This window comes from Bubalus bubalis, chromosome 5, assembly GCF_019923935.1.
Source record: "Bubalus bubalis isolate 160015118507 breed Murrah chromosome 5, NDDB_SH_1, whole genome shotgun sequence".
NCBI classification, from domain to species: Eukaryota; Metazoa; Chordata; class Mammalia; order Artiodactyla; family Bovidae; genus Bubalus; species Bubalus bubalis.
Genome location: NC_059161.1, coordinates 131,910,221 through 131,938,154, shown reverse-complemented (window position 1 = coordinate 131,938,154; position 27,934 = coordinate 131,910,221). Strand labels below are relative to the sequence as shown.

General features: G+C 53.4%; 1 protein-coding gene across 5 annotated transcripts in view; it reads left to right on the top strand.

Annotated features, from left to right (window-relative positions):
• Positions 1–528: 528 nt before the first annotated feature.
• AP2A2 (adaptor related protein complex 2 subunit alpha 2) overlaps positions 529–27,934 on the top strand; it is a 67,122-nt gene continuing 39,716 nt past the window's right edge. For 3 of the 5 annotated variants that reach the window (XM_025287033.2, XM_025287032.2, XM_025287031.2), the window contains exon 1: positions 529–745. In XM_025287033.2, the coding sequence (XP_025142818.1) occupies positions 679–745 (67 nt within the window). In that variant the 5' untranslated portion in view covers positions 529–678. Of the gene's footprint in view, positions 746–22,851; positions 23,082–27,934 lie in introns of those variants that run through there. The other 2 variants (XM_006045825.3, XM_006045824.3) reach the window with 1 other exon arrangement.

Genomic DNA, 27,934 nt, shown 5'->3' with positions numbered 1-27,934 from the left:
CCCTGCAGTGCACTGCGGGTGGGCCCTGGTCCTCGCCTCCACCTCCCCAGGCTGCGGAGGTGGGGGGCGGCAACAGTGGCAAAGGGTGCGGTTGGTCGCCAAGGAACTGGATTCAAGACTGAGCCCTGGTCCCCTGGTGCTGTCAAGGGGGTGGGGGGAAGCTGTCTTCAGGGCTCAGTCTCCCCTTTGCAAAGAGACGGGCTGCCTCTGGACGGACGGGTGATGGGCAGCTGGCCCAGAGCTCTGGATGGCGGGAGGCCGACGTCAGGCGGCCCCAGAGCCGGGCGGGAGGGCGGTGAGAGTGTGGGCGGAGGCGCGGCGGCGGGATCGGGGCGGGGGGCGGTGGGGGCTCCCGGGAAGGGGTCGGCGATGAGGATTCTGCGCGGCGGAGGCCGGCGCTCCCTCGCCTCCGCCGGGCCCCTGCCGCGGCGCCCGGCTCCCGGGGCCGCCTCCCGGGCCTGCGCGCCCGCCGCCGACGTGCTCGTCCCCGCGCCCCGGCCGCCGTCGGTCGCCGCGCGAGCGAGCGTGCGTGCGTGCGCGCGCGCGCGGCGGCCCCGAGAGCGGCGCTGGAGCCTGAGGCGACTGGGTTGAGGCGGCTCCTCCCGGCTCCCACTCCTGCGGCCCGCTGCCCTCTCCTTCCCAGGGCCCGCCAGCCCAGGCCGCTCCCCAGGCCCGAAGATGCCGGCCGTGTCGAAGGGGGACGGGATGCGGGGCCTGGCGGTGTTCATCTCGGATATCCGCAACTGTGAGTGGCTGGGCGCCGGGCCGGCCTGCGGGGGGCGGGGGCGCAGGCCGGGGTGAAGGGCTGGCCGGCGCTGGCCTTCGGGGGCTGGGGGCTGGGACGCGGACCTGGAGGGCGGAGGTCCGAGGCGCGGACCTGGAGGGCGGCGGTCCTGGCGCTGGGGGCTGGGGTCCGGGGCGCGGACCTGGAGGGTAGGGCGCCTGGGGGTTTGGGGCTGGGGTCCGGGGCGCGGACCTGGAGGGCAGGTGGGGGCTGGGGTCCCGGGCGCGGACTTGGAGGGCGGGGGTCCTGAGGTTGGGGCTAGGGTTCCGGGCGGGGGTCCTGGGGTTGGGGCTGGGCTCCCGGGCGCAGCCCTGGCGGGCGGGGGTCCTCGGGTTGGGGCTGGAGTCCGGGGCGCGGACTTGGAGGGCAGGGGACTTGGGGTTGGGGCTGGGTCCGGGGTGCGGGCAGCGTTCAGCACCCGCGCAGGGGTCTTGGCTCTGCTGAGGGGCTTCTAGCGAAGCCGCCCCTCCCCAGCATGATGTCACCCCGAGCAGTCGCCGGTCTTTCTGGTAACGGAGCATCTAACCCAGCGTTTTCCAGCATAGCGTGCCTTTTCACTGGGAGTGGGAGTAGCGAAACCCGCGTCTTGCGGGGAAGCAGCTGCTTGACCCGGGTCCTGGCGGCCTGTTAGGCCCTGATTAAAGTGACTCGTTCCCAGGGAATTGGCCTCAGGCGTTGGGGTGGGATGGCCTAGGGGGAATGCTGCTCTGCCCACTATCTTTGGTCAGGGATCGCGTTTTCAGCGACATGTGCCTGCCCCTCGCAGAGTGGAAAAATCCACAGGGAAAGGTGAATCTGGCTGGAGGCCGGGGGTGCACCCTTCATCCACCCATACATTTGACTTTGGTGTGCAGAAACTCCTGTTGATTTTCAGGTAATGTTCCCTTTATTTGGGCTTCCCTGGTGGCTCAGATGGTAAAGAGCCTGCCTGCGGTGTGGGAGACCAGGGTTTAATCCCTTGGTCGGGAAGGTCCCCTGGAGAAGGAAATGGCAACCCACTCCACTATTCTTGCCTGGAAAATCCCATGGGTGGAGGAGCCTTGTAGGCTATACAGTCCATGGGGTCGCAAAGATTCGGACGTGACTGAGCGACTTCGATTTTCCCTTTATTTAATTAAAAAAATGAAATACACAAAACCAGTTTCTTGTCTGGCTTTAATTCTCATTTTTTACCCACCAGACATTTGTAGATTTCAGTAGCTGAGGTTCACTGTATGTTTTAGAGAACGCATGTAACCACCTGCTGGTACATGTTGTCCGGAGCCCTCCCGTGATCGCCTCACTTCCTTAGACTGGCGTGGAGGACCCAGACTGTGGAAGGTTCTAGCTTCTGTTCCTTTCCCTTTTCTGCAAGAAATCCATGTGGAAACACACCCTGAGGTCTGCGCTTTTACAAGTAGGGCAGTATCCTGTTGTTCTCTGCTGTGTAATGTGATTTTCTAGATAATAACATGCATAGTCGTAATGTGTCTTGTAAAGCTAAGTGTGAGTGTGTTGCTGCTTCAGGAGACCCTTGGGCCAGGGCTCAGCTGCCTTAAATTAACCTTGACACCTGTCCTTTCATTTTGGAAGAAAATTGATTTGGGCAGGTCATTGAGCTTGAAATCCCTTTTCTCAGTTTGGTAGACTAGTTCTGCTAACTAGATGTGTTCTGTGCTGGGTCTGCCACAGCGTGTGGACTTGGCTTGTCGACTGAGTATAGACAGACTCTCCACCTCTGCCTGGGGCATTTGGCGCTGATCACTTGTGTGACTCCCTCCTGTGGCCTCTACCTTCTAAATGCTTCCGTTGTGACAGCCAGAAATGTTTCCAGCCGTTGCCCTGGTGGGGACCCCCACTCTGGGCCCTGAGCAGCTGGTGTGGAACAGTGAATTAGACAGTGTCTTCAATGAAGGAGCTGCTGTAAGAAGAAGTGCCTAATCCTTTGGAGGGCCAGGGGTGGGCTCAGGCCTCTGTTTAACGTGGCCCCCTCCTCAAAACCAGCTTTCCTACCGCACCTTCTTGCTACCCTGCATCAGACGTGAGGCTGTCCTCTCCTGTCAGGACAGCGTGGGCAGTTCGTGGCTCTCTATCCCCTCCCCGCCCCGCCCTGGAAGCCCCACAGGGTGGGGGCCACACGCAGTGTCTGTGTGAGGCGGTCACCCCGTAGCTGAGTAGGTGAGTGCAGAGAAGCTCTACCCTGGGAGCGATCCGGAGCCTGTTCTGGGCAGGCCGGGTGAGCAGTGGGCACAGCAGGGAGGAGGAGGAGGAGGAGGAGGAGGAGGAGGTCTGACCTGAGAGCCTGCCACCTGGTCAGAGCTGCTCTGAGCTTGAGCCCTCGGTGGCAGGTGAGGGGTCCCCGCTTCCTCTGCTTGTGGCTCTGCTTTCCTGTCATGAGAGTGACCCCTGTGCAGAGAGGGCACCTGGACCCACGGCCGCAGAGCTCCGTCTCCCCCACTGACACGGACGGAGTGTGTAGCTGAAGTATCACTGAAGTGTTTCATCTCTAAAATTGTGGCTTCTTTTACCTTTCCGCATGATGTGGTCTCTTAAATGTCCCCCTTAGCGTGAGCTCTGCCTCAGGTGGCGGCTGGCTGCAAGCTGCTGCCGGGCCTGAGAGGTGCCCGTGTCCTGGTGCTCCGTGTAGCTTTGTGGCTCAGTTACCAAGCCAGCTCCGTGCCTCATACATTAACTTAGTCCTGTCTTACTGACTTCAGCCCGCCAGATTTGACTCAGTGAATGTGGTGTGTGGGAGTTCATGAACTGTTTCTCTCGATTGTTTTTAAACATGTTGTTAAAAAGATTCTATTCCTTTTATTTAGTCCTAGTTGTAAAATAATTTCTTTATTCAGAAATAAATATGGAGCCATAGGAAGTTGCAGAGAAAAGGACAGGGAGGCCCCAGCATCCCTCAGCCATCTCCCCTCTCTCACGGCAGTATAGCTCCAACACCAGGAAGTGAGACTGGTGCAGTCTGCCAGGTGTAGTCACGTTTCTCAGGTACGTATGCAGGATGTACATGCGTGTGCACGAGCGCGCGCGTGTGTAGGTCTGTATGTTCTTTTTGGCTGTGCCACAAGGCTTGCGGAATCTTTGTTCCCCGAGCAGGGCCCTCCGCGGTGACAGCGAGGAGTCCTAGCCACTGGACTGCCAGGGAAGCCCCAAGGCCTCTGTGCTTTCCCCAGGTGCAGCTTCATGTGACCCCAGCTCAGCAGATGCAGAGCTGTCTCACCATCACAAAGCCCTCTGCCACGTCGTGTGGTCAGCGTCTGCCCTGGCCACGCGTGTGTTCTCTGTCTCTGCGTCATCCTCTCAAGGATGTTGTGTGAGTGAAGCGGTGCAGTGTGTGACCTGCTGAGACTGGCTTTTCTCACTGGCACAGTCCCTGGAGGGCCATCCGTTCAAGCACTGAAGTCACAGTGAAGGATCTGTTGGTGGTCCAGTGGCTAAGACTCTGCCCTCCCAGTCCAAGGGGCACGAGTTCCATCCCTGGTCAGGAACTAAGATCCTGCACGCTGCATGGAGTGGCCAAAACAACGAACAGAAAGCAAACAAAAGGAAAGAACCGCTGAAACGGGTAAAATAATAGCTATCTGCTATTCATTTGGTTGTTTGGGACTTCTGTTTGCTTTTGCACATACGGTGGTATCAGCGGAGGAGCTTTACGCATTGACTTGTTGATGCCAGAACATTGCTCCAGATGTAGAACCTGCTGAAAATGTCAGAACTGACCACAGAGTAACGGGGACCGCGCTGAGGGAGAGAAGGGGTGAGACTTGTTCTTGTGGAGCCCATCGTGTCGCCAGCGGGCAGGAAAATGCCATCTGTTCCTCCATGCACGTGGTGGCGGGAGCTGGGGCTGCACAGACGAGTCGAGACACTTCCAAGGTGCTTGGAGGCTTTTCATTTAATCCCTCCAGGCACTCACTCAAATGAAGGGATTCAAGGGGACAGATGTAATTAGCCATTGGCCGAAAGCGGTTTCTGTGCTCTTGGAGAAAGCGTGTGGTTTTGCTGCCGGCGCAGTGATTTAGCTAGAGGGCGGCTGGCAGTGCCCTGTCCTCTGGTCACCACGGAGCTTGATCCCCCCGCTTCTGTTGTTAATAACTTCGCTGAAACTGGGCACTCCTTTGAATTGTATTTTAGCATGACTACAGTTTAAAAAATTTTACTTGTTTGTAAAATTCCATTTGTTATGAGTCATAAATTGGACATGAAAATTTAAATTCAGTGTAAAACTTCAATGTTGAAACACAGGGTTGGCACTTGATTTTCCGGGGTAGTAGTAAAGATCAGAATCAGGGATGGTCAGTCTGCATTTTAACTTTTTAAAGTTTTTTTTTTTTTTTTAAGTAAGGTTCAGTTTAGTCTTGTCTGTACATTTAAAAAATGCTGACGTTTTGAAAAAAGTGCTCTTGTTGCATATTTCCTTTTGCACTCTTACGCATAATTTATATTTCTTAGATTTAGGAAGTTTGTGCTGAGGCTTGGGGAAGGGCCGGGCCTCCAGGCTGGAAGAGGAAGGAAGTCTTTGGTCTGACTGCATGCTGCGGCTTCCAGGGAGTCCCCTTGTCCCCGCCGTGTCCTGGCTCCTCTCTGTGTCCTCTGTGAGATGTCGAGGTGCCCTCGTGAGGAGTGTATTCTCAGGCCAGATTCTCAGCATTACCTCTCTTTCCTCTTAAAATGATTTTCACTCCGTTTATTTATTTATTTTTTGGCAGCAACACGTCAGGATTTTATAGCTGTGAAATTATTGGAAAGACCGTCTTTTGGGGATTAAGTGGCATTTCTTGGCTTTAAAAAGTCAAACAGGGTCAGACCCAAGGGAAAGGTTCAGGAGTGTTGTGGAAAAAGACACTTGGCGTTACTGTGAGCAGCCCGAGGGGCCCTGGTGGGAGCTCTGAGCAGCAGGGCTCTCGTTGCTCGAACGTCACTTGCAGGTCTTGGGTGTGAGGTCGGCCTCCCTTAGTCCGGATTTCAAGGCCTTGGAGGCTCCAAGGAGGGAAAGTCCTGGTAAGTCTGTGGCAGACATGTCTGGTGCAGCACTGCCGTGAAGCTCTAGGAGGTCCCCTCCCGGTGAATGGGACGCGTGGAGGCCGTGGCCCCGGTCACGTGCTGGACTTCCTCCGAGAGGCTGAGCGGTTCTGAGTTCCGGATGGTGTGGGCCTCAGGTTTCGGTTAAAGGGTAGCATCTGGGCCTGTTGTGTGAAACACCGCTGGGGTTCTGAGCAGCTGAGCACGAAGCTCCCGGCCCCAGAGGTGCTTGCAGACAGACGCACGGGACGTGAGTTCCTGCTCTGCGTCCTCAGAGTCGGTCGACAGGGTGGCGGAGGTGGGTCCTTGCCCTGAGAGAGCCCCCAGGTTGGAGAGCGGAGGTCTAGGGAGGGGGCAGAGGGAGGAGCAGAGGGACACAGGTGCTTGGCAACCAAAGCGGGAGTGCGAGTCCGCCTGGGCGCACTCCGTGTTGGCCTGAGGCTCTGTCGAGCGTCTTTTTCCGTCAAAGCCTGTCTGGTCCTCGCTCCCCACCCTGCTCCGTGTGAGGAAATGAAGGGAGGGTGTGCAGGGATGCCTCCCTCCCTCTGGTCGGCACTGGGCTTGGTGGACCCCACAGGGGGAGTTAGAGAGCCCATGGCTTCTGTCAGCTCCCGTGGGTGCAGGGTGGAGTAAAGGGAAGTCACTTCACCATCAGCTTACCAAACGAATTGAGAGATGCTCATTAGAAGACAAAAATGAGCAGTTTTCACTAGGTCACAGGGTGTCTGAGGCGTCAGACCACAAAACTGAACTCGCTGATTCTGGCGTTGGCCTTCTTCAGAGCCTTCCTGACTTTGGGATGAAAATCGACACAGGTGAGATGTCACGGAAAGCAGTGCGTGTCGCTTGCCTAGGAGGAGAATTTCAGGCTGGGTGGCGGTGGGTGTTTGCTCGTGGTGGGGAGCTGGGGCTGTGCTGAGGTCAGCCCTTGCCCTCTGTGGAGGGAGGCTTGTGAGGGACCCCAGGATGCGTAGAAGAGAGAGCACGTCGGGAGGAAGCGCCCGACTTAAAGCAGTGCCTCAGAGGCCGATGTGGGAAGAGGACCAGGAAGGGTGTGGGGCCGCGACGTGCGGTGCCACAAAGGGAAGAGGCAGGCCTGGCCTTGCCCAGTGCATCGCGTGCCCTTGGGGTGCAGTCTCTGCCCTGCAAAGAGGAGGACGTCCGGGCTCACGGTACCTGCCCGTGCACTCGAGGGCAAGGGGTCAGGGGCTGCTGGGGGAGCCGCCCAGTGGGACCGGGGGAGGTGGGCAGGTGTGGGGTGGGCCAGCGGTCTGCCCCTCGGCTTCTGTGTGAGTTGGGGTGCTTCAGGTTTAAGGAGGGGAGTGAGGTGCCCGCACAGGCCTGTGCCCCAGAAAGAGAGGACTGTCTCTGCAGGGAGGCCAGCCCCTCTTCCCTGGCTCACTCCTGGCCCTGGGCAGGGGGAGTGGCTGGCTGAGAATTGGACGTGCTCGTTAAGGGAGGGGCGTCTGGCCGATGCTTGGAGTCGGATCCTGATTCTCTCCCTTTTTCTTTCTCACTTTTGCAAATTGTGGCCCAAGACAGCTGGGAGTCTTCATTTTTCCCCAAATTTAAACCCAGTGAGGGAATTCCCCAGCGGTCCAGTGGGTAGAACTTGGTGTTTTCACTACCAGTGCCCTGCGTTGTATCCCTGGTCCGGGAACTAAGATCCTGCAAGTCACACAGCATAGGCAAAAAATTAAAAGCAAGAAAACACCTACCCCTCCCCAGCTCTGTGAGCCTGGAGCGGCTTTGTGCTCACCACCTCCTTGTACTTGAGGTGTCTCCCTTGTGTGGCTGTTCCCACCTGCCCTCCTCTGCAGGATCGCTTAGAAGTGTGAACACCAAATCCAAATTGGGTTGCTTGGCTTCTGTTTTGCACCGCAGTGCCTGTTTTTCCCCTTTAAAGATCCCTTCTGATGGCAGCAGAAGGGTGTCGTGAGGATTAGGTGTTCCGTGTACTTAGAGCACCTTGAGCTGCTTAGGGTGGGGTCAGGGGTCAGGCGCTGTGTGGGGATCCTGCTTTGCTTTTCCTAAGGCCAGCCTTCCTTTGTGTGCTGGGGTTGGGAGGGCAATTATGAGTTTCTGTTGCAGTTTAAACAGCACTGAAAAAGGGCACTACATTGATACTGAATAGTCTTTTAAAGCACAGTGGGAAAAATAGAGCAAAAAAATGAATATTTTGGAATACTTTTGGATTGTATTTATTGCTGTTGAAAAATAGCTTTTTCTGGCCGGTTACTGTGAGGGGTGTGTGTCTGGTATGGTACTACCAGACCAGAACCTTCTTCTGACCCTCGCCGTGCCTGCGAGAGCAGAGTCTCTGGTGATGAGGCGGGTGCTCGGTCGCACCGGGGGCTGCGGGGGATGGAGGCTCGTCCGCATGTGCCGGGCGCCTTCCGCGGGCCTCCTGCCCTGGACTCGCTCCTCACAGCCTCAGGGGCTCCTCTCAGGTAGCACACGGCTTCCGTTCAGTCAGTTCCCTGTTCAGACCTGGTGCTCTCATCGCTCACCTGTGGCCTGAGTCGTCCTCGCCTGGAGCAGTGCGCCAGCCTTCCCCGCACGGAGGGTGCTGCAGGGGTGGAGGGCCTGTGGGTCTGTGGTGCTGAGTCGTCCAGTTCCCGAGGCCTGGCCTTTCTCAGGCTGCCTTCCGTGGACGGGCAGTGGGTCCTCGTGTCCACAGCCTCCCAGACTGTCTTACTGGGAAGCTGGTCGCAGAGGGACAGGAGGCGCTGTTCTGCTGGGGCTTATGTGTCTGATTCGTGTTCTCTGATGCAGCGTTTACTGTAGATCTGACGTAAATCTGCTGTAGAAGTAGCTAAGAAAATATTGTTTTTCATATTGCGTTCTTGTTGTTCTGTAATAGCTATGATGCAACTCCAAGAGTGAAGGGTGTTTTGAACGTGCGTATTTAAAAATTTATTTGTTTTTCTGGACTCTTATTTTTTGACATAATTATTCAATTCATTCATTCATTTGAGAAACCTGTTGGTGCCTGCTGCGTGCCGGGCATTATCCTAGGCATCAGGGATTCAGTGTGTAACTGAAGGGCCCCAGTCCCTGTTGTTCAGAGACTTAGATTCTGTGAGAGTAGACGGGACTGACTTCAGCGTTACTCTGCGTGCGTGCCCTCACTTCAGGGGCCTCGGGCTTGGCCCCCAGGAAGTGGTGCGGCTCCTACAGGACTGCATCCAGCTTCCTGTGCCGGCCCTCATAGGGGCCTCGGGCTGGGCCCCCGGGAAGTGGTGGGGCTCCTCGCGTTGCTGTCCTGTCTCTCAGTGGCCGCTGTCTCCCACAGGCTGTGGTCCAGTGTCTGAAAACTATTGTTTCCTATATTTCTCTCAGGTTTGTACCGCCTGAGGTGGGGGGGGTAGACCCTGACCCTGTTTACAGCAGTAGGTTTGGGAGTAATGTGGAGCGTGCTTTCGGATCCCAAGGATGGAATTCGGAGGTGAGCGGACGGCGTCGTGTGTAGGTGGCATGTGAGACCACGAGACTGGAATCCGAGCTGGAAGCTGACGGAGGGGGTGGCGATCGTCACAGAAGCTTTACCTCTGTTTACGCAGCTGATACTTCACAGCGGGTACTGAGGTGCTCCCTGTTTCATGGAGAAAAGGGCGGAGGCCAAGGAGGCCGAGGCACTGCTCCTGAAATGGTCCCCTGAGGACCCAGACCCAAGCGACTGGGGCTCCGGACCTCTCCTCTGAAGCGCGTTGCTGAGCCAGCTCTCCAGGAGGATGGCCAGAGCTCCAGATGTGCCTGAGCCCAGGGGGCCTGGGCCAGGGAGGAGGGCTGGCCAGGGGGTCGCAGGAGGGGACTGGGCGGGGGGCCTGACGGGCAGCTCCCAGGAGAAGAACGGGGAAACGGGAGGGAGGAGGTGGAGACCCCAGGGCCGCTCTGACACGGGAGCGCCCTTTTCCCAGCGCACAGGCGCGCTCCTGGGATCGGAGCGGGCACAGCCTGGCAGCAGGTGCTCGGCCTGCGCCTCCCAGAGCCTCAGTCCTTCTGGAGATCGCCTGCCTTCTTCTCCCACTCCCCTCCCCACACCCCCAGCCAATCTGTCCAGACCTGGGTCTCCCTGACCGCTCCCAGGGCTCCCGTAGGGCTCCCCAGGTTTAGTGACATCTGCAGACTCATGGGGTCCTAGGATTGGGGTGTGAGTGTCTTTGGGGACATTCTGCCTATCATGATTGGGTCAAGGGTGCTTTTTTAAGATTAATGCATTTGTTCAGCAAATTCCTGGGTGCATATTTCACACATTGAACAGAAAAACCGACCAAGAGTGCCCTCGTGTGGCTCATATCCCAGTGAGGCAGACATGAAATAAGTAAGTTTAACATACACGCATTGTACACAGTGTTGGGGCTCCCCAGGTGGCTCAGTGGTAAAGAATCCACCTGCCAATGCGGGAGACATGGGAGTTTGATCCCTGGGTCAGGAAGATCCCCTGGAGAAGGAAGTGTCAGTCCACTCCACTGTTCTTGCCTGGGAAATCCCATGGACAGAGGAGCCTGGCAGGCTATAGTCCATGGGGTCGCAGAGTCAGACACGATTTAGTGACTGAACACACATGCACATATACTGTGTTGAGGGGAACCTAAAGGGAAAAATGAAAGGGGCTTGCAGTGTGGGTGGGGAAGCTGGGGGCAGGTGTCCTTGGAATGCTGGCGGGTGGGTGGGGAGCCACTGTGCCTGCTCTTCAGAGCCAGAGGAAGGTGGGGCGCATGGCGGGATCTTGCAGGTGAGCAGAGGAAGGACTTGGCTTTGGGGAGATAGGAGGGAAGACAGTTAGGAGCCTCTGGACCAGGTGAGAAAGGTGAGGACCCCTAGGGGTGGGGAGGTAGACCAGGAGTGACGGGCCAGGGCGGAAGAGGAGAGGTTTTGCCAGCAAGTGCTCCGATGGAGGAGGCGGGTCAGGCATGCTTTTCGTGATGGGTGGAGACTGGCTGGGCTGGGGTGAGGGCTGAGAGGGGCAGAGAGAGTGGGTCGTAGTGCTTGGGCGGGGCGGTGGGACTCGGAATTTGCTCTCCTGATCTAGTTGCTCACTAGAGCTGCAAGGATGGGGCCCTGGGGGTCCCTGCGGTGGCGTGCGGGGAGCGTGACTGATGGAACGGCAGCTCTGGGGGACCAGATCTTCTCAGGCGCCACGGTTGGGGCCAGCGGGCCTGGGGGTTGCTCATCCTGTGTGGCGGGGAGGGGGTAGTGTCATAGTACGGGTTTGGGCAGGTCTTCCCAATTATATTAATTTCTGCTATTTACTTGTTCCTAAGTAAATATTTAAAGAAATGAAAAACAAAATCAAGAATGTAGTTTAAGAGAGGGTTAGTCGCTCCTTTGTGTCTGACTTTTACTGACCCCATGGACTGTAGCCCCCAGGTTCCTCTGTCCACGGAATTCTCCAGGCGAGCACACTGGAGTGGGTGCTGCTGCTGCTGCTAAGTCGCTCAGTCGTGTCCGACTCTGTGCGACCCCGTGGACTGCAGCCCAGCAGGCTGCTCCGTCCATGGGATTCTCCAGGCAAGAACACTGGAGTGGGTGCCGTCCCCTTAATTATAAAACAGTGGACCCTCACCCCATTCCCTCATTCCTAAGCTTAAGTCAATTATTTTCATTTTACATCCATCTCTTTTCATATTTACTTTATTTATTTATTTTTTAATCCCTGTCTCCCCCCTCTCCCCTCATTCTCATATTTACTTTAAAAATGTGATTACTTATTCTAAATTACATGTTAAATTGCATATCAGTCATGGGTGTTTTTCTCCATTTAGCCATTATTTATTGACTTCTTATCTTACTGTGGAAGATGAGGGTTTAACTTACCTAAGCTTTCCTTTTCCCATGTTCTGATGTGTCACCGTTTTTAATTTAATTGATTTATAGCATTTAATTACTGTCTGAAAATATTATTCTTAGCCGAGAATGATAATGATTTGACTTTTCAAAAAACATGTATTTATTTGTTTTTGGCTCTGCTGGGTCTTGGTTGCTCGTGCAGCATTCTCGTTGCCGTGGCTTCTCTTGCTGAGGGACACAGGCTCTCGGTCCACGGGATGCAGGCTCAGTAGCTGTGGTGCGTGGGCTTAGTTGCTCCACAGCATCCGGAATCTTCCTGGACCAGGGATTGAACTCTTGTCCCCTGCTTTGGCAGGGAGATTCTTACCCAGTGTATCACCAAAGAAGTTCTGTTTTTGTTTTATAAATAAGTTCATTTGTGTCACTTTAGACTCCACGTATAGGTGATACCATATGATATTTCTCTGTTTGACGTCACTGAGTATGATAATCTCTAAGCCTGTTCATGTTGCTGCCGATGGCGTTAGTTTGTTCTTTCTCATGGCTGAGTACTAGGCGTGTATATATACTTACACAGCATGTTCATAAAGAACGTACCATACGCACGTGTGTGTACATGTGTATGTATGTACAAATACCATATTCAGGACTTCCCTGGTGGCTCAGCTGGTAAAGATCCGCCTGCAATGCAGGAGACCTGGAATCGATCCCTAGGTTAGGAAGACCCCCTGGAGAAGGGAAAGGCTCCCCACTCCAGTATTCTGGCCTGGAGAATTCCATGGACTATGCAGTCCATGGAGTCACAAAGAGTCGGACACGACTGAGCGAGTTTCACTTCACTTCACTTCCATACCATATTTATTAAGGCTGTGTATACTCGAGTCATCTGTCATGAACGCTTAAGCTGCCCCCATGTCTTGGCTGCTGTGAGTAACGCTGCTATGGACACTGGGGTGCCTGCACCTTTTTGAATTAGGGTTTCTTCTGGATGTGTGTCCAGGAGTGGGATGGCCAGATCATGTAGTAACTGCTCTCCACAGGTGCTGCCCCACTTTCCTTTCCATGGACAGTGGGCGAGAGTTCTCTCTGCTGCACGTCTTAAGGGCTCTCTCGCTCTCTCTTTTAAACTGGAGCAGGGCTGATTCACAGTGTTGGGTTAGTTTCAGGTGTGCAGCAAAGTGAGCCAGTCACACACACTCGTGTATCTACTTTTTAAAGATTCTTTCTCCTTATCGGTCTTTACAAAATGCTGAGTCGAGTTTGCTGGGCTATACAGTAGGTCCGTGTTAGTCATCCACTGCATATATAGTGGTGTGTATACATTGATCCCAGACTCCTGACTTCTCCTTCCCTCCCCTCCAGGGCTTCCTTCTTGGCAGGGTGGCCCTTTGCTGCTGGCATCTGGTTCCTGAAGGGTGCTTTCTTCTGTTCGTGTGAGAATGTCTACTGTCTGGGGTTTGCTCCTCTGCGTTGCCCCTCTGGTCTGAATTCTTTTTCTGCAGGTCTGTGTCCATCTCTGGCTCGTGCTTGGAGCTGGCCCGGGGTGCCTCGTGGTCAGTGTCTGGCCATCACATGGACCAGTGACGGCCGGCATGGGTCGGGCTTCGGCAGAGGCCTCGCTGTGGGCCGAGGGGTGAGGGCTGAGGGTCTCTCTCACGAGGGAAGCCATGTGTCAGCCGTCTTCTCCGTCGTCTTCAGAGAAGCTGCAGGCTCCCTTCCTGCTGGGTGGGGAGGCGGGTGTGGGGAGCCTGGCTGCGGTTGCTCTGGGCGGGGGTCTCCCTGCTCTGGGCGTCTGTCTCTCGGCTCTGCTTTTCTGAGCCTCCCTCCAGCATGTGGTGGTGTCACCAGGCCTGCAGGTGGGTGTTCCTGCTTTGTGGGGGGCAGCCTGCTGTCTTCTGCTGGGATTTGGGGTGTGGCCGGGCTGGGAGAGCGGCTGCTGCTCCTTCTGTATCTTCCAGCCCGGCCCCCAGGGCCCCTCCTGAGGCACCTTCAGGTCCTGAGGCTGCCAGACTCGGTGACGAAGACTTGCTTCTCGCTGGTCCCTCCTGCGGGCGGCTGGAGTCCAGCTTGCTCTGTTAGGTGAGTCCATAACCATGGTCTCCTTCCAGTGTCCAGGGTTGTGGTGGTGTCCACTCTCATCATAGTCTCCTTTCAAATAAGTTTTGGACTAATTCTGTATATTACACACACACACAGCAGACCTTCGTATATTACACACGCGTGCGCACACACACACACACGCCATGCAGACCTTCATCACCTTAATGGCCATTATTTATGCCATGGATTAATGGCTCCCTGAGGGAAGGTCCTGGGAAAGAATAATGTGACTCTGTACTTTCACCTTTTGACTCCTGAGTGGAGTGATAATACCTTTTATTGTAAATTTAGTTTGGGTGGGTGGTTCTCACTAGACATGTATGACATGAGTTTCTAGTAGAATTTCTGAGAGAACCTGGAATTCTGTGGCTCTTACTTTACTTCTTACTCGAGGCAGCAAGCGGGTGGGCTTGGTCTCTGTTCACAGAACACCTGCTTCTTAGGGCTCAGTTCACAGTGCTCCAGGCCCCAGAGGTCAGGGCAGGGGCACAGGCGTCTTGGGAGGATCTGCCTCACCGGTGTGACCTGTGGTAACGAGGCAGTTTCCTGCTGGTGGTGGAGCGTGGTAAATGGAAGTCTGTGGGGACACCAGTGGATTCTGTAATTGCCGATGATGAATCAGTCAGGAGAGTTTGAATTCCTAACTTTTCGAAGAGTTAGTTTTAACCCTGAGCTCAAGCTTTTGAAACTGGAAATATTTTTAGAATATGTGTCATCGTGATGGAGCACAGAAGGGAGCCTGCGTCAGGTAGGGTGTTCACAGAGGGCCTCTCTGAGGACACCGCACATGAGCTGGGTCCGGAGGGAGCAAGGCTGGGCTGAGTTGCCCATGTGGCCCCGCTCCAGGACCCGAGAGCCCTGGGCGCAGGAGTGTAGAGGGCGTGGCCCTTCTCTGCGGGCAGTCTGAGTTCCCTGAGGTGTCGTGTGGGAGGCTGCTGAAGAGTCAGGTGAGTGACAGGTCCACCTGTACGTGAAGGTCTCTGGGCCTCAGAGGCAGTGGGTCAGAGGAGGCCTGCGTGGGAGGCAAGAGGTGTTCTAGTCGCGATCGGACGTGCTGGCGGCAGTGGAGGGGGTAGGTGTCCTCCTGGAGGAGAGCAGGCCAGACCCTCGATAGGGTGGGCTCAGGGGCAGGGAGCCTCGTGCAGAGCTCTGCGCTGGGGATGAGCACGCCACCCGCTCCGGCGGCCGTTCCGGGCGCGGTGACGCCCGCTGTGTCCTGGCTCGGTCGGGTGGAAGCCCTGGGGACCGTTGCTAGTGCAGGACATCCGCTGCTCTCACGGGGCACACTCGGCTGGGCGTGCGTTCCTCACCGGGCACCGCTGCTCTCACGGGGCACACTCGGCTGGGCGTGCGTTCCTCACCGGGCACCGCTGCTCTCACGGGGCACACTCGGCTGGGCGTGCGTTCCTCACCGGGCACCGCTGCTCTCACGGGGCACACTCGGCTGGGCGTGCGTTCCTCACTGGGCACTGAGTGCCAGGGGATAGAGCCGTGACACAAACACGCAGATCTGTCCACTCCTGTGGCGCTTACATTCTGGTGGGTGGAAATAGAAAACAGAAAGTTGCATCATATGTGAGAAGACAGGACGTACGAGAGGGAAACGTGCAGGTGAGGAGGTGGCGGGGGACACGGGGCTGTGGGTTCTCCACTTCAGACCGGGTGGCCAGGGCTGGTCTTGCTCTGAAGGCGGCAGTTGTGCAGACTGGCAGGCACTGGGTCGTGCACTCACTGGAGGGGACAGCAGGTGTGAAGGCCTTTGTGGGGGGCGGTAGTCCGCGTGTGGAAGAGACAGCAGGAGGCTGCGCGGCTGCCGCGGAGCAGGCCCAGAGGAAGGTAGGTCGGAGGTGAGGTCGGGATGCTGGAAGTAGGTCACAGGGAGAGGGCCTTGTGCAGAGCCTGTTCTTCCTCGTGTGCTAAACGCTGAGGGTGATGAGCTGTGGCCTCTCCCCCACAGGGGCCCAGCCCTTGTAGCCAGAGTGGAGAGTGTGTGAGGCAAGTAGTGAAAACTAGGGTCGTCAGCTCCTCAGGGAGGGCTGGCGATGGTCCGGAGAGGGTGGCCAGGTGTGGTGGCGCGGGTCACGCTTGGGCAGCCTTTCTGAGCTGCAGGTGCAGGAAGTGGGAGCACCACAGATGGGCGGGACACAGCGGGGATTGTGGGGGTCCCGGAATGACCATGCCTGCAGGCGGGGGGTGCGGCGGGAGCGCTCAGCGTGGCAACCGCTGGAGCTGGTCGTGCGCACCTCCTCTGTGGCATGGAGGCCGTCGACATGTCTTAAACAGCAGAGTGATGCTTTACAATTTATCTTTTATTAGTAGAATAGTAATTTTGAATGCAGAGGATGATTTTAGATGAAGTTTGAGGCAGGGAAGCCAGTTAGGACAAGGTTGATTGCTCTGGTCTGGAGGAGATGGCGGGCATCTGAGTCCAGGCAGGAGGAGTGGAAAGGCAGGGTGGACGTGGGGATCTGGGAGTCAGAGCTGCCAGGGCCGTGGGTGGGGAAGCACTCTTTGCCACAGAGGCTGTGCCTGTGCAGCGGAGTGCCATTCAGTCAGGCTGCAGAGTGAGGCCCTCATAAACCCACTCCTCTGTAAAAGCAGTGGAAACACTAGCAAAAGTGGTCAAACTCAACTGTGCTGGAGCTCTGGAAATAAACTAAAAGTTGACATAATCTCAGGAAGATTTATTCAAGTAAAACTGCTGAACCTCCAGCTTGACTTCTTTCATTCTCCTCTGCCGTGACGTGGGTAGCTGACAGCCATGACTTAGAGCCCTTGCAGCGGCCTTGCAGCTCCTGGAAGGCCCCGATTGGATCTGGGGTCCCTCAGGAGTCCTCTGCTCAGAGCGGTATTACTGACTGGCCTCGGCTCTCTGGAGGAGCCCATTTGCAGAGCTGATGGGGAGGAGCCCACCCTTGTGTCTTTGTTACAATCAAAGCTGGGGGCTGAAATAGTGGGAGTGTCTGTGGCCCAGGGCCCTGAGCAGCTCTGACAGACTGCTGTGGATCTTGAAGGGTGCGCGGCAGGGCTGTGTGTGTGCCCAGGGGGACCTGAGAGGGGCCTGGCCTCCCGCTGTCTAGACCTGAGTCCTGCACAGACAAGAAGTGAAGGCAGAGGATAACTGCCTGAGGGCTGAAAGTGGGCCTCAGCGTGTCCACAGATGGCGGCATCCCGGACACTCACTAGTCAACACATGTAAGGAACTCCCTGACTAGTCAGTCACTGATGACTCAGCTAACTGAGCAGAGACTCACGGTAGCTGCAAACTATGGGGACTTACAGGCTTCACAGGAAAGTCCCTGAGCAGCAGCAGCAGCAGCAACAGCCCCTGGGGAAGGGGACAGTCTGAGTTCCAGGGCTGCCCCAGTGTATTGTCTGAAATGCCAGCTTTCAGTAAGAACTGATAAGATGCGCGAAGAAAGAGGAAAATATGGTCTTCACACAGGAAAAATGTAGTCAGTAGAAACTGTCCTTGAAAGGGCCCAGACATTAGGCTTAATAATACTCGACAAGGACTATAAATTGGCTAAAGAACTAAAATAAACTATGCTCAAATAATTAATATATGAAAGTGATATCTCACCAAATAGAAGCTATCAGTAAAAAGGTAGATGCTATTTTAAAAAACATGAAATAGAATTCTGGAGTTGAAAATACAATAACTGAAAAATGAAAAATTCACTAGAGGGGCTCAAGAGTAGATTTGAACTGGCAGAAGAAAGAAATCAGTGAATTTGGGAATAGGATTTTTACTTTAATTAAATTAAGATCTAAATTAAGGTAAGCACAGATCCAGTTGAGGAACAGAAAGCAAAAGAATGAAGAAAAATGAACAGGGCCTCAGACCTGCGGGACACCATCAGGCGCTCTGTTGTGCAGTTGCCAAGGCCTGCCTGACTTCTCGTGGCCGCACGGACTGCAGCGCGCCAGGCCCCTCTGTGCTCTGGCTCCTGGGGCTTTCACATTCATGTGTGTTGAGTCAGTGGTGCTGTCCAGCCATCTCATCCTCTGCCCTCGCCTCCCCTTTTGCTTTCAATCTTTCCCAGCATCAGTCTTTTCCAGTGAGATGGTTCTTTGCATCAGGTGGCCAGAGTATTGGAGCCTCAGCTTCAGCATCAGTCCTTCCACTCAATATTCAGGGTTGATTTCCTTTAGGATGGACTGGTCTGATCTCCTTGCAATCCAAAGGACTCTCAAGATCCAGTACCACAATTTGAAGTCATCAATTCTTTTGTACTGAGCCTTCTTTGTAGCCCAGCTCTCACATTCGTATGTTGACTACTGGAAAAACCATTGCTTTGACTATAAGGACCTTTGTCGGCAAAGTGACATCTCTTTTGTGCTTTTTAACACACAAAACCATTTTTCATAAATGAAGAAATTAAGGTATTGCTAAATAAACAAGAATGAGGAAATTTCTTGCTAGCAGACCTGTGCTGCAATAAATATTCAAGGGAGAACTTCCTTGGTGGTCAAGCGGTTAAGAATCCGCCTGCCAGTGCAGGGGACACAGGTTCGATCCCTGGTCTGGGAGGATCTCACTTGCTGCGAGCAGTTAAGCCCATGCACCACTACTGAGTTTGTATGTCCCATACTCTGCAACAAGAGAAGCCACCGCAGTGAGACGCCCGCTCAGTGCCACTGGAGAGTAGCCCCTGCTTGCTGCAACTAGAGAAAGCCTGCGTGCAGCAGGAAAGACCCAGCACAGCCAAAAATAAATAATTAAAAAAAATGCTGAAGGGAATGGTCAGGCAACGATGAAGGGATACTCGATGGTAGAATACATGCAGAAATAGAGACCAGTGGTAAAGACAGCTGCATAGGCAAATTTAAAAGACTTTATATTTCTGTAATGTTTGGTCTCCTACCTGATTTAAAAGAAAACTGCATAAAACAGTAGTTTTTAACTAATTTTAATATAGTTTAAATAAAATTCCCAGGTGCATAGGGGACATTCTTCAGAATAGACTGTATGTTAAGCTATTAAAAAAAAGCCTCAAATTTTAAAGGATCCAAACCATACAAAGTGTGTTCACCAGCCACAGTGGAGTGAAGTTAGAAATCCGTGGGATTCTCCAGGCCAGAACACTGGAGTGGGGAGCCGCTCGCTCCTCCAGGGGATCCTCCCAACCCGGGGTCGAACACAGGTCTCCCACATTGCAGGCGGATTTTTTACCAGCTGAGCCACAAAGAAGCCCAAATAAAATTATACTGATGATCTTGTAATGTTTAAATGTATAATCTGTATGACAAAACCACCGCACAGGAGGAGGGAAGGAACAGCGCTATATTGGAACAAAATTTCTCTATACTATTGAAATTTTTCCTTTGGCCGTGCCACATGGCTTGTGGGATCTTAGTTCCTTAACCAGGGGTTGAACCCAGGCCATGGCAGTGAAAGTGCCAAGTCCTAACCATGGACTGCCAGGGAATTCCCTAGAATTAAATTTATATTAATCAAACTAGATTGTTTTAAGTGTTAATTATGATCCCCAGGCAGCTACTAGGAAAGTAACTAAAAAATAAATAGTAGAAAGAAACGGAGTTGGACTGCTGTACTGAAAAGCACTTCTGCCTCCCGGATGGCACCAGTGGCGAGGAGCTTGCCAGGGGAGGGGACACGGGCCCATCCCTGCGGGGCAGACGCCCTGGAGGGGGCATGGCGACCCACTCCAGTGTTCTTGCCTGGAGGATCCTATGGACAGAGGAGCCTGGAGGGCTACAGTCCATAGAGTTGCAAAGTTGGACAGGACTGAAGTGATTTAGCATGCATGGTGTGCAAACGAAGGCAGTGGAAGAATGCAGGAACATGACAGACATTAGGAAACAGCAAAATTGCAGGCATAAACCCTACCTTATTAGTAATTATCTTAAATGTAAATGAATTAAGCCCTTGAATGAAAAGACAGATTGGCAGAATGGGTTAAAAAAAAAAAAAGCATGATCCAACTAAATACTTTGTTCAAAAGACACTGTGGATTAAAAGGTATAAACGAAAGACACTAGTGCAAGGAAGAAAAATGGTATGCTTTGCAGATAGTAACCAGAAGAGAGCTGGAGTGGCTATACTAATACCAGACAAAATAGACTTTGTAACAGATTGTTATTAGAGCCGTAGAAGAATATTTTACAGTGGTAGAGGTCATTTTTTTGATCATGCCTCATGGATTGCGGAACCTTACGTTCCCTGACCAGGGACTGCACCTGGGCCATGGCAGTGAAAGTGCTGAGCCCTAACCACTGGATCGCCAGGGAGTTTCCAATTCTAAACCCAGTACCAGAGCCTCAAGATACATGAAGTCAAACACATGAAGAAACGAAGGGAGAAATAGATGCTTCAACAATAGTGTCCATAGTTGGGACTTTAGTACCTGGCGTTCAGTAATAGACAGTGGACGGAAGAGCAGCAGTGAATAGAAGGCTTCGCTGTCAGCCGCTGGACCTCCCAGGCCTCTGTGGCCTGTGCCGCCCGCAAGAGCAGGGTGTGTACGTTGTTCTCAGGTGCACGGAGACGTTACTCAGAATACACTGTATGTTAAGCCATTAAAAAAAAGCCTCAAAGGATCGGAATCATACAAAGTGTGTTCACCAGCCACAGTGGAGTGAAATTAGAAATCAGTGACTACGGTGGGCGGGAATCCCTCGGAAGTATTGGAGTAGCCCTCATAGGCACAAGAGAGTCTGAAATGCAGTACTGGAGTGCAGTCTCAAAAATGACAGAATGATCTCTGTTTGTTTCCAGGGCAAATCATTCACTATCACAGTGATCCAAGTCTATGCCCCAACCACTAATGCCGAAGAAGCTGAATTTGAATGGTTCTATCATGACCTACAAGACCTTCTAGAACTAACACCAAAGAAGATGTCCTTTTCTTCATAGGGGACTAGAATGCAAAAGTAGGAAGTCAAGAGATGCTTGGAGTAACAGGCAAGTTTGGCCTTGGAGTACAAGATGAAGCAGGGCAAAGGCTAACCGAGTTTTGCCAAGAGAACACACGGGTCATAGAAAACACCCTCTTCCAACACCACAAGAGATGCCTCTACATCTGGATATCACCAGATGGTCAATACCAAAATCATATTGATTATATTCTTTGCAGCTGAAGATGGAGAAGCTGTATACAGTCAGCAAAAGCAAGACCAGGAGCTGACTCTGGCTCAGATTATGAACTCCTTGTTGCAAAATTCAGACTTAAATTGAAAAAAGTGGGGAAAACCACTGGACCCATTCAGGTATGACCTAAATCAAATCCCTTATGATTATACAGTGGAAGTGACAAATAGATTCATGAAGTTAGATCTGATAGAGTGCCTGAAGAACTATAGACAGAGGTTCGTGACATTGTACAGGAGGCAGTGATCAAGACCATCCACAAGAAAGAGAGATGCAAAAATGCGAAATGGTTGTCTGAGGAGGGCTTACAAATAGCTGAGAGAAGAACTGAAAGGCAAAGGAGAAAAGGAAAGAAATACCATCTGAATGCAGAGTTCCAAAGAATAGCAAGGAGAGATAAGAAAGCCTTCCTCAGTGATCAATGAAAAGAAATAGAGGATAGTAATAGAATGGGAAAGACTAGAGATCTCTTCAAGAAAATTAGAGATACCAAGGGAACATTTCATGCAAAGATGGGCAGAATAAAGGACAGAAATGGTATGGACCTAACAGAAGCAGAAGATATTAAGAAGAGGTGGCAAGAATACACAGAAAAACTATACAAAAAGGATCTTAATGACCCAGATAACCATGATGGTTTGATCACTCACCTAGAGCCAGACATCCTGGAATATGAAGTCAAGTGGGCCTTAGGAAGCATCACTATGAACAAAGCTAGTAGAGGTGATGGAATTCCAGCTGAGCTATTTCAAATCCTAAAAAATGATGCTGTGAAAGTGCTGCACTCAATATGCCAGCAAATTTGGAAAACTCAGCAGTGGCCACAGGACTGGAAAAGGTCAGCTGTCATTCTAATCCCAAAGAAAGGCAATGCCAAAGAATGTTCAAACTACTGCACAATTGCACTCATCTCACACGCCAGCAAAGTAATGCTCAAAGTTCTCCAAGCTAGGCTTCAACAGTACGTGAACTGAGAACTTGCAGAAGTTCAAACTGGATTTGGAAAAGGCAGAGGAGCCAGAGATCAAATTGCCAACACCTGTTAGATCATAGAAAAAGCAAGAGAGTTCCAGAAAAACATCTATTTCTGCTTCATTGACTATGCTAAAGCCTTTGACTGTGTGGATCACAACAAACTTTGGAAAATTCTTAAAGAGATGGGAGTGCCAGACCTCCTTACCAGCCTCCTGCGAAACTTGTATGCAGGTCAAGAAGCAACAATTAGAACTGGACATGGAACAATGGACTGGTTCAAATTGGGAAAGGAGTACATCAAGACTGTATCTTGTCACCCTGCTTATTTAACTTATATGCAGAGTACATCGTTTGAAATGCTGTGCTGGATGAAGCACAAGCTGGAATAAGATTGCTGGGAGAAATATCAGTAACCTCAAATATGCAGATAACACCACGCTTATGGCAGAAAGCGAAGAAGCACTGAAGAGCCTCCTGATGAAGGTGAAAGAGGAGAGTGAAAAAGTGGGCTTAAAACTCAACATTCAGAAAACTAGGATCATGGCATCCGGTCTCATCACTTCATGGCAAATAGATGGGGAAACAATGCAACAGTGAGAGACTTTGTTTTCTGGGCTCCAGAATCACTGCAGATGGTGACTGCAGCCACGAAATTAAAAGATGCTCCTTGGAAGAAAAGCTATGACAAGCCTAGACAGCATGTTGAAAAGCAGAGAGATTACTTTGCTGACAAAGGTCCGTATAGTCAAGGCTATGGTTTTTCCAGTAGTCACCTATGGATGTGACAGTTGGACGATAAAGAAAGCTGAGCGCCGAAGAATTGATGATTTTGAACTGTGGTGTTGGAGAAAACTCTTGAGAGTCCCTTGGACTGCAAGGAGAGCCAACCAGTCTATCCTAAAGGAAATCAGTCCTGAATGTTCATTGGAAGGACTGATGCTGGAGCTGAAACTCCAATACTTTGGCCACCTGATGTGAAGAACTGACTCATTGGAAAAGACCCTGATGTTTGGAAAGATTGAAGGCATGAGGAGAAGGGGACAATAGAAGATGAGATGGTTGGATGGCATCATGGACTTGGTGGACATGAGTCTGAGCAAGGTCTGGGAGTTGGTGATGGACGGGGAGGCGTAAAGTAGATACACAGACGTCCAGGTGATAACAGAAGCCATTAGGCGACTGCAAATCAAAAACACAGTGACAACAACGTCTCACACACTAGGATGGCTAGAATTAAAATGACGGACGTAACAAGTATTGGCAAAATTGTGGAGAAATTGGAATCCTGGTTCTTTTATAGTGGTGAGTAAGATGGGCTTTCCTGGTGGCCAGTGGTAAAGAATCCACCTGCCAATGCAGGAGATGGGGTTTGATTCCTGGGTCGGAATGGCAGGAAGAAATGGCCGGAAGAAAATGGCAACCCACTCCAGTATTCTTGCCTGGGAACTCCCACAGACAGAGGAGCTGGCGGGCTACAGGCCGTGACGTCCCAAAGAGTCGGACAGGACGGAGCGAGGAAATGACAACCACAGCAGAGACCGTGCTGCCTTTGGGAAGGCATCTTGTCAGTTCCTCCAAGTTAGACGTGGATTTGTCATTTGACCCAGCAGTTCTAGAAATGTGGATTCACACAAAAACTTGTTCATAAATGTTCCTAGCAACAGTCATAGTAACCAAAAAGTGGTAACAAGCCCCAAATTCATCGAGCGATGGACAGATGACCAAATGTGGTGTATCTGTAGAATGCATTATTATTCAGCAGTGAGAGGGGATGAGGTCCTGGCCCAGGCTACCTTGAAACAGTTGTGGCGTCTTCTGTAAGTGCTGAAGGAGACTGGCCACAGAAGAACATGGACAGGTTGTTTGTGTGTGAGGCGTTTAGAGGAGGTTAGCCGTGGAGATGAAGAGTAGAGCCTGGCTGAGGAGGGCGGGGTGGGCAGTAACTGCTGGAGGGTGTGGGGTTTCTTTGTGCGGAGATGAACATTTTCCAAAATCAGACAGCGATGGATGCACACCTCTGAATGTGCTCGAAGTCGTGGAGTTGTGTACTTCAGATGAGTGAGTTGTGGAACGTGAGTTACGTCTCACTCCGTTGTTAAAATAAGACACACTGTTAGCGTTTGTCTGGACCAAGCTGGTTTTATCTTCTGTGGCACAGCAGCTCTCTGTTCCCCGAAGTCTTTGGTTCCCGTCCACTGTTTGAAGGATTTCTGCTCTGAGGCCCAGCCTTCCTGTGCACTAGAGGTAGCATGAAGGGAGAACTCCGAGAATAGTCCTGACGGCCTGCGTGCGCTCAGGCGGTCCGTGCTGTGGCCCTCGTCACGCGCTGTGTGGGCTCGGCTCCCGCGTGAGGCAGGAGAGGCCCGGCCCGGCCTGGGGCGCCGTCCTCCCCGCGTCCGCCTGCAGCGCAGCCTGCTCTCTTCAGAAGCAGGCTTTTCTGTGGTCAGTTTTGGGCTTTTGGCTTCCTCAGGGAAGTCATTTTACACACAGACTAAACTCCTTTGTTTCGATCAAGTTTTATTGTAAATTTCAGACTTATTGCTGTAAGATTTTTGCGGTTTGCTGTGTTAGTTCTCATGAGCTGTGACAGGCCCCTGTGCTTTTCGTTTGAAATTAGGCTATTCTGAGAACAGTTGACGCTGTAAGCTGAAGACTCAGCTAGCAGACGAGGAGGAATAGTTACCCAGCACGTTGTTACCCAGCGTGTAATTCCAGGAGAAAGAACCGGGCACTGATTGTGGAACTCCAGGCTGTTTTTCACAGCCTGTCCCCTTGGAGCGCGCTCTTTGCTCCTGACCGGGTGCATACTGTAGCTTGTTTGGGGTGGTGGTTGTAGGCCGGTCTGGGTTTCTCATTAGCTCCCAGAGCTCCGACATCCACTGTGGGAACTGCCTCTTAGAAGCTTGGTGTTTTCTGTGGCCGACAGGCCTGCCGTGTTCTGGTGGGGTCCGCACGGGGGTCTCGCTGCAGGCCTTTGAGGCTCAGCCCCACATCCGGCTGCTCTGGCTGCGGCCAGCCCCTCAGGATGGGCTTCTGAGTCAGGGTGGGCAGCCACCTCTCCTTCTCCAGGTCTGCTGCTTTTTCTGGAAAGAGCAGACTTTTTGCTACAGCTGCTCCCAGCAGTGTGGGCCGGCGGGGCTTGGTGGCGAGGCGCTTGGCCGGGAGGGCCGTTCGCTCTCATGAGCCTGGGGTGGCGCCGGGCTCGTGTTTCTGCCCTGCGTCCTCACCACGTGGAAGAGGGTGGCGGTGTGGTGAATTTGGGGCATGAGTGTGGATTTGGACGCGTTGATCTGTCTGTGGTGTGTCTCCCTCATGGCCTGTTCGGGAGAGTCAGAACCTGAGCAGTTCCTGGGTGGTGGGGGTGGGGAGGGGCGTCCCCAGGGCCGTGGGGGTCCCCGGGCCTGTGGGGGTCCCCGGGGCTGTGGCTCAGGCACGGCCTCACTGTGCGGAGCGGGAGCACTGCCAGCCCGTGAGGCCCCTGTTGGTGTCCTTGGTCCCCGAGGTGTCGTCTTCCCCGGGTGATGAGGGCACCCAGGCACAGTCCAGCCAGTGGACCCAGTGGTCCAGCCCAGACCTGAGCCCCCTAGGGTCAGAGACCTGAGGCAGTCTCATTTTCTTCCTTGTATCAGCTGCTTTTTCCCCCCAGATGTTCAAAGGGTTTTCTTTCTTTCTTTTTTGGCTGTGCCTTCAGGCCTGCGGGTGTGTTACCTGGCCGGGGACGGGCCCTCAGCTGTCAGCCGTGAGGGCGTCAGCAGCTGTGGCTCGCGGGCCCTGGAGCACAGGCTCAGTGGCTGCGGCGCGCGGGCTTCGCTGCCCTGTGGCGTGCGGGACGCTCCTGAATCAGGGCCTGGCCCGCGTCCCTGCATTAGCAGGCGTGTTCCTCACCCCTGAGCCTCCGGGGAGGCGTGTTCATTTCTGTTTGCTCTGAACGCTTTTGTCCCTTCACTCTTTGCACCTCCCGCTTCTCCTCACACCGCTGTGTGTGGCTCCCGCGCTTTCTCTCCGGCTGCGCCGCACAGCCTGGTGGGGTCAGTTCCCTGGGCAGGGACTGAACCCAGGTCCTTGGCAGTGAGCGCACAGGGTCTTAACAACTGGACCGCCAGAGAATCCCCTCTTTTTATTCGTTTTTGAAATGATTTTTAAATGTCTGTTTTACCTGATTTCTCTTACCTAGCATCTGAGTTGTTCTGTGAATTTTTTAGTCCCTTCTCCGCTTTTCTTGCTGTTCATCAGCTTGTCTGGGGCTAGAGGTTCCAGTGCTGCTCTGTCTGTGGGGCCGTCTGCCTGCTGCGTGGCGTGTCTGTGTGGGCTGTGACTCGGTCCCCTGTGGTGTTGCTTTAGGTGAGGTTAGTCCTCTGGACTGTGACACGGTCCAGGGTGGCTCTCCTGTCGCACAGACGCCCTCCTCTGCTGTCTCCGCCGGGCACTGCTCTTGTCATCTCTGAGCCAGGGGCAGTGCCCGCGCTCTGCCCCAGTCCCCACGCTCTGCTCTGTGGGGTCCCCTGGGCCTGTCCCTTCTGCCTCTTCATGTTGCTCATGGGGTTCTCAGGGCAAGAGCACTGAAGTGGTTTGCCATTCCCTTCTCCAGTGGACCATGTTTTGTCAGAACTCTCCACCGTGACCCGTCCGTCTTAGGTGGCCATACACGGCATGGCTCCTAGTTTCATTGAGTTAGACAAGGCTGTGGTCCATGAGGTCAGATTGGTTAGTTTTCTGTGATTGTGGTTTTCATTCTGTTGCCCTCTGATGGAGAAGGATAAGAAGCTCATGGAAGCTTCCTGAGGAGAGACTGACTGAGGGGGAACCTGGGTCTTGTTCCGATGGGCGGGGCCGTGCTCAGTAAATCTTTAACCCGATTTTCTGTTGATGGGCGGGGCTGTGTTTCCTCCCTGCTGTTTGACCTGAGACCAAACTACGGTGGGGGTGGTGAGGATAATGCGGCCTCCTTCAGAAGGTCCCATGATGCACTGCTGCACTCAGTGCCCCTGCCCTGCAGCCCGCCCCCGCCACCCACGCCTCCCCAGAGACCCCTGGGCACTCCCGGGCAAGTCTGGGTCAGTCTCTTGTGGGGTCACTGCTCCTTTCTCCTGGGTCCTGGTGCCCACAAGATTTTATTTGTGCCATCCCAGAGTCTGTTTCCCCAGTCCTGTGTAAGTTCTGTAATCAAATCCTACCAACCTCAAAGTCACATTCTCTGGGAGTTCTCAGTACCTTTGCCAGATCCCCAGGTTCGGAAATCTGTTATGGCTCCTGGTGGTGGATTAGTTGCTAAGTCTTGTGACCCCAGGGACTGTAGCCCGCCAGGCTCCTCTGTCTGTGGGATTCTCCAGGCAAGAATACTGGAGTGGGTTTGCCATTTCCTTCTCCAGGGGATCTTCCCGACTCAGGAATTGAACCTGGGTTTCCTGCACTCCGGGCCCATTCTTTGCCAACGGAGCTATGAGGGAAACCTGTGGGGTTAGGTGTCCTAGAACTTTACCAGCAAGAATTTCTTTGGTATAATTGTTCTGCAGTTTGTGGGTCGTCTGCTCAGCAGCGCTGTGGTGGGGTTAATGGCGACCTCCTCCACAAGGGCTTAGGTCACAGGCTGTGTGACCCAGGGAGCCGCACCTGGAGCCTCTGCCCCGTGGCAGGCCGCTGCTGAACCGTCCCTCGCAGGAGGCTCAGAGGTCTGGCTCAGACTCTGGGTCCTGGTGCTCACAAGGTTTTTGTTTGAGCCCTCTGAGCGTCTCTGGTGGGTATGGGGTTTGATTCGAAATGTGATTTTACCCCTTCTGTCGTCTTGCTGGAACTTCTTTGCCCTTAGACGTGGGGTATCTTTTTTTGGTGGGATCCAACATTCTCCTGTCAATGGTTGTTCAGCAACGAGTTGTAATTTTGGAGTTCTCGCAGGAGAAGATGAGCGCGTGTCCTTCTACTCTGCCGCCTCGCTAGGTAAGGCACTGAGCATCACTGAAGGCACGCGGCTTGGAGTCTGGGGGGGGAAGCACAGGAGCAAGAGGGAGCACGGAGACGCAGCCATGTTGGCCTTTGGCCACCTGGTGGGAAGGACTGACTCGTTGGAAAAGACCCTGATGCTGGGAAAGGTTGAAGGCGGGTGGAGAAGGGGACTATAGAGATGGTCGGATGGCATCACTGACTCGATGGCCATGAGT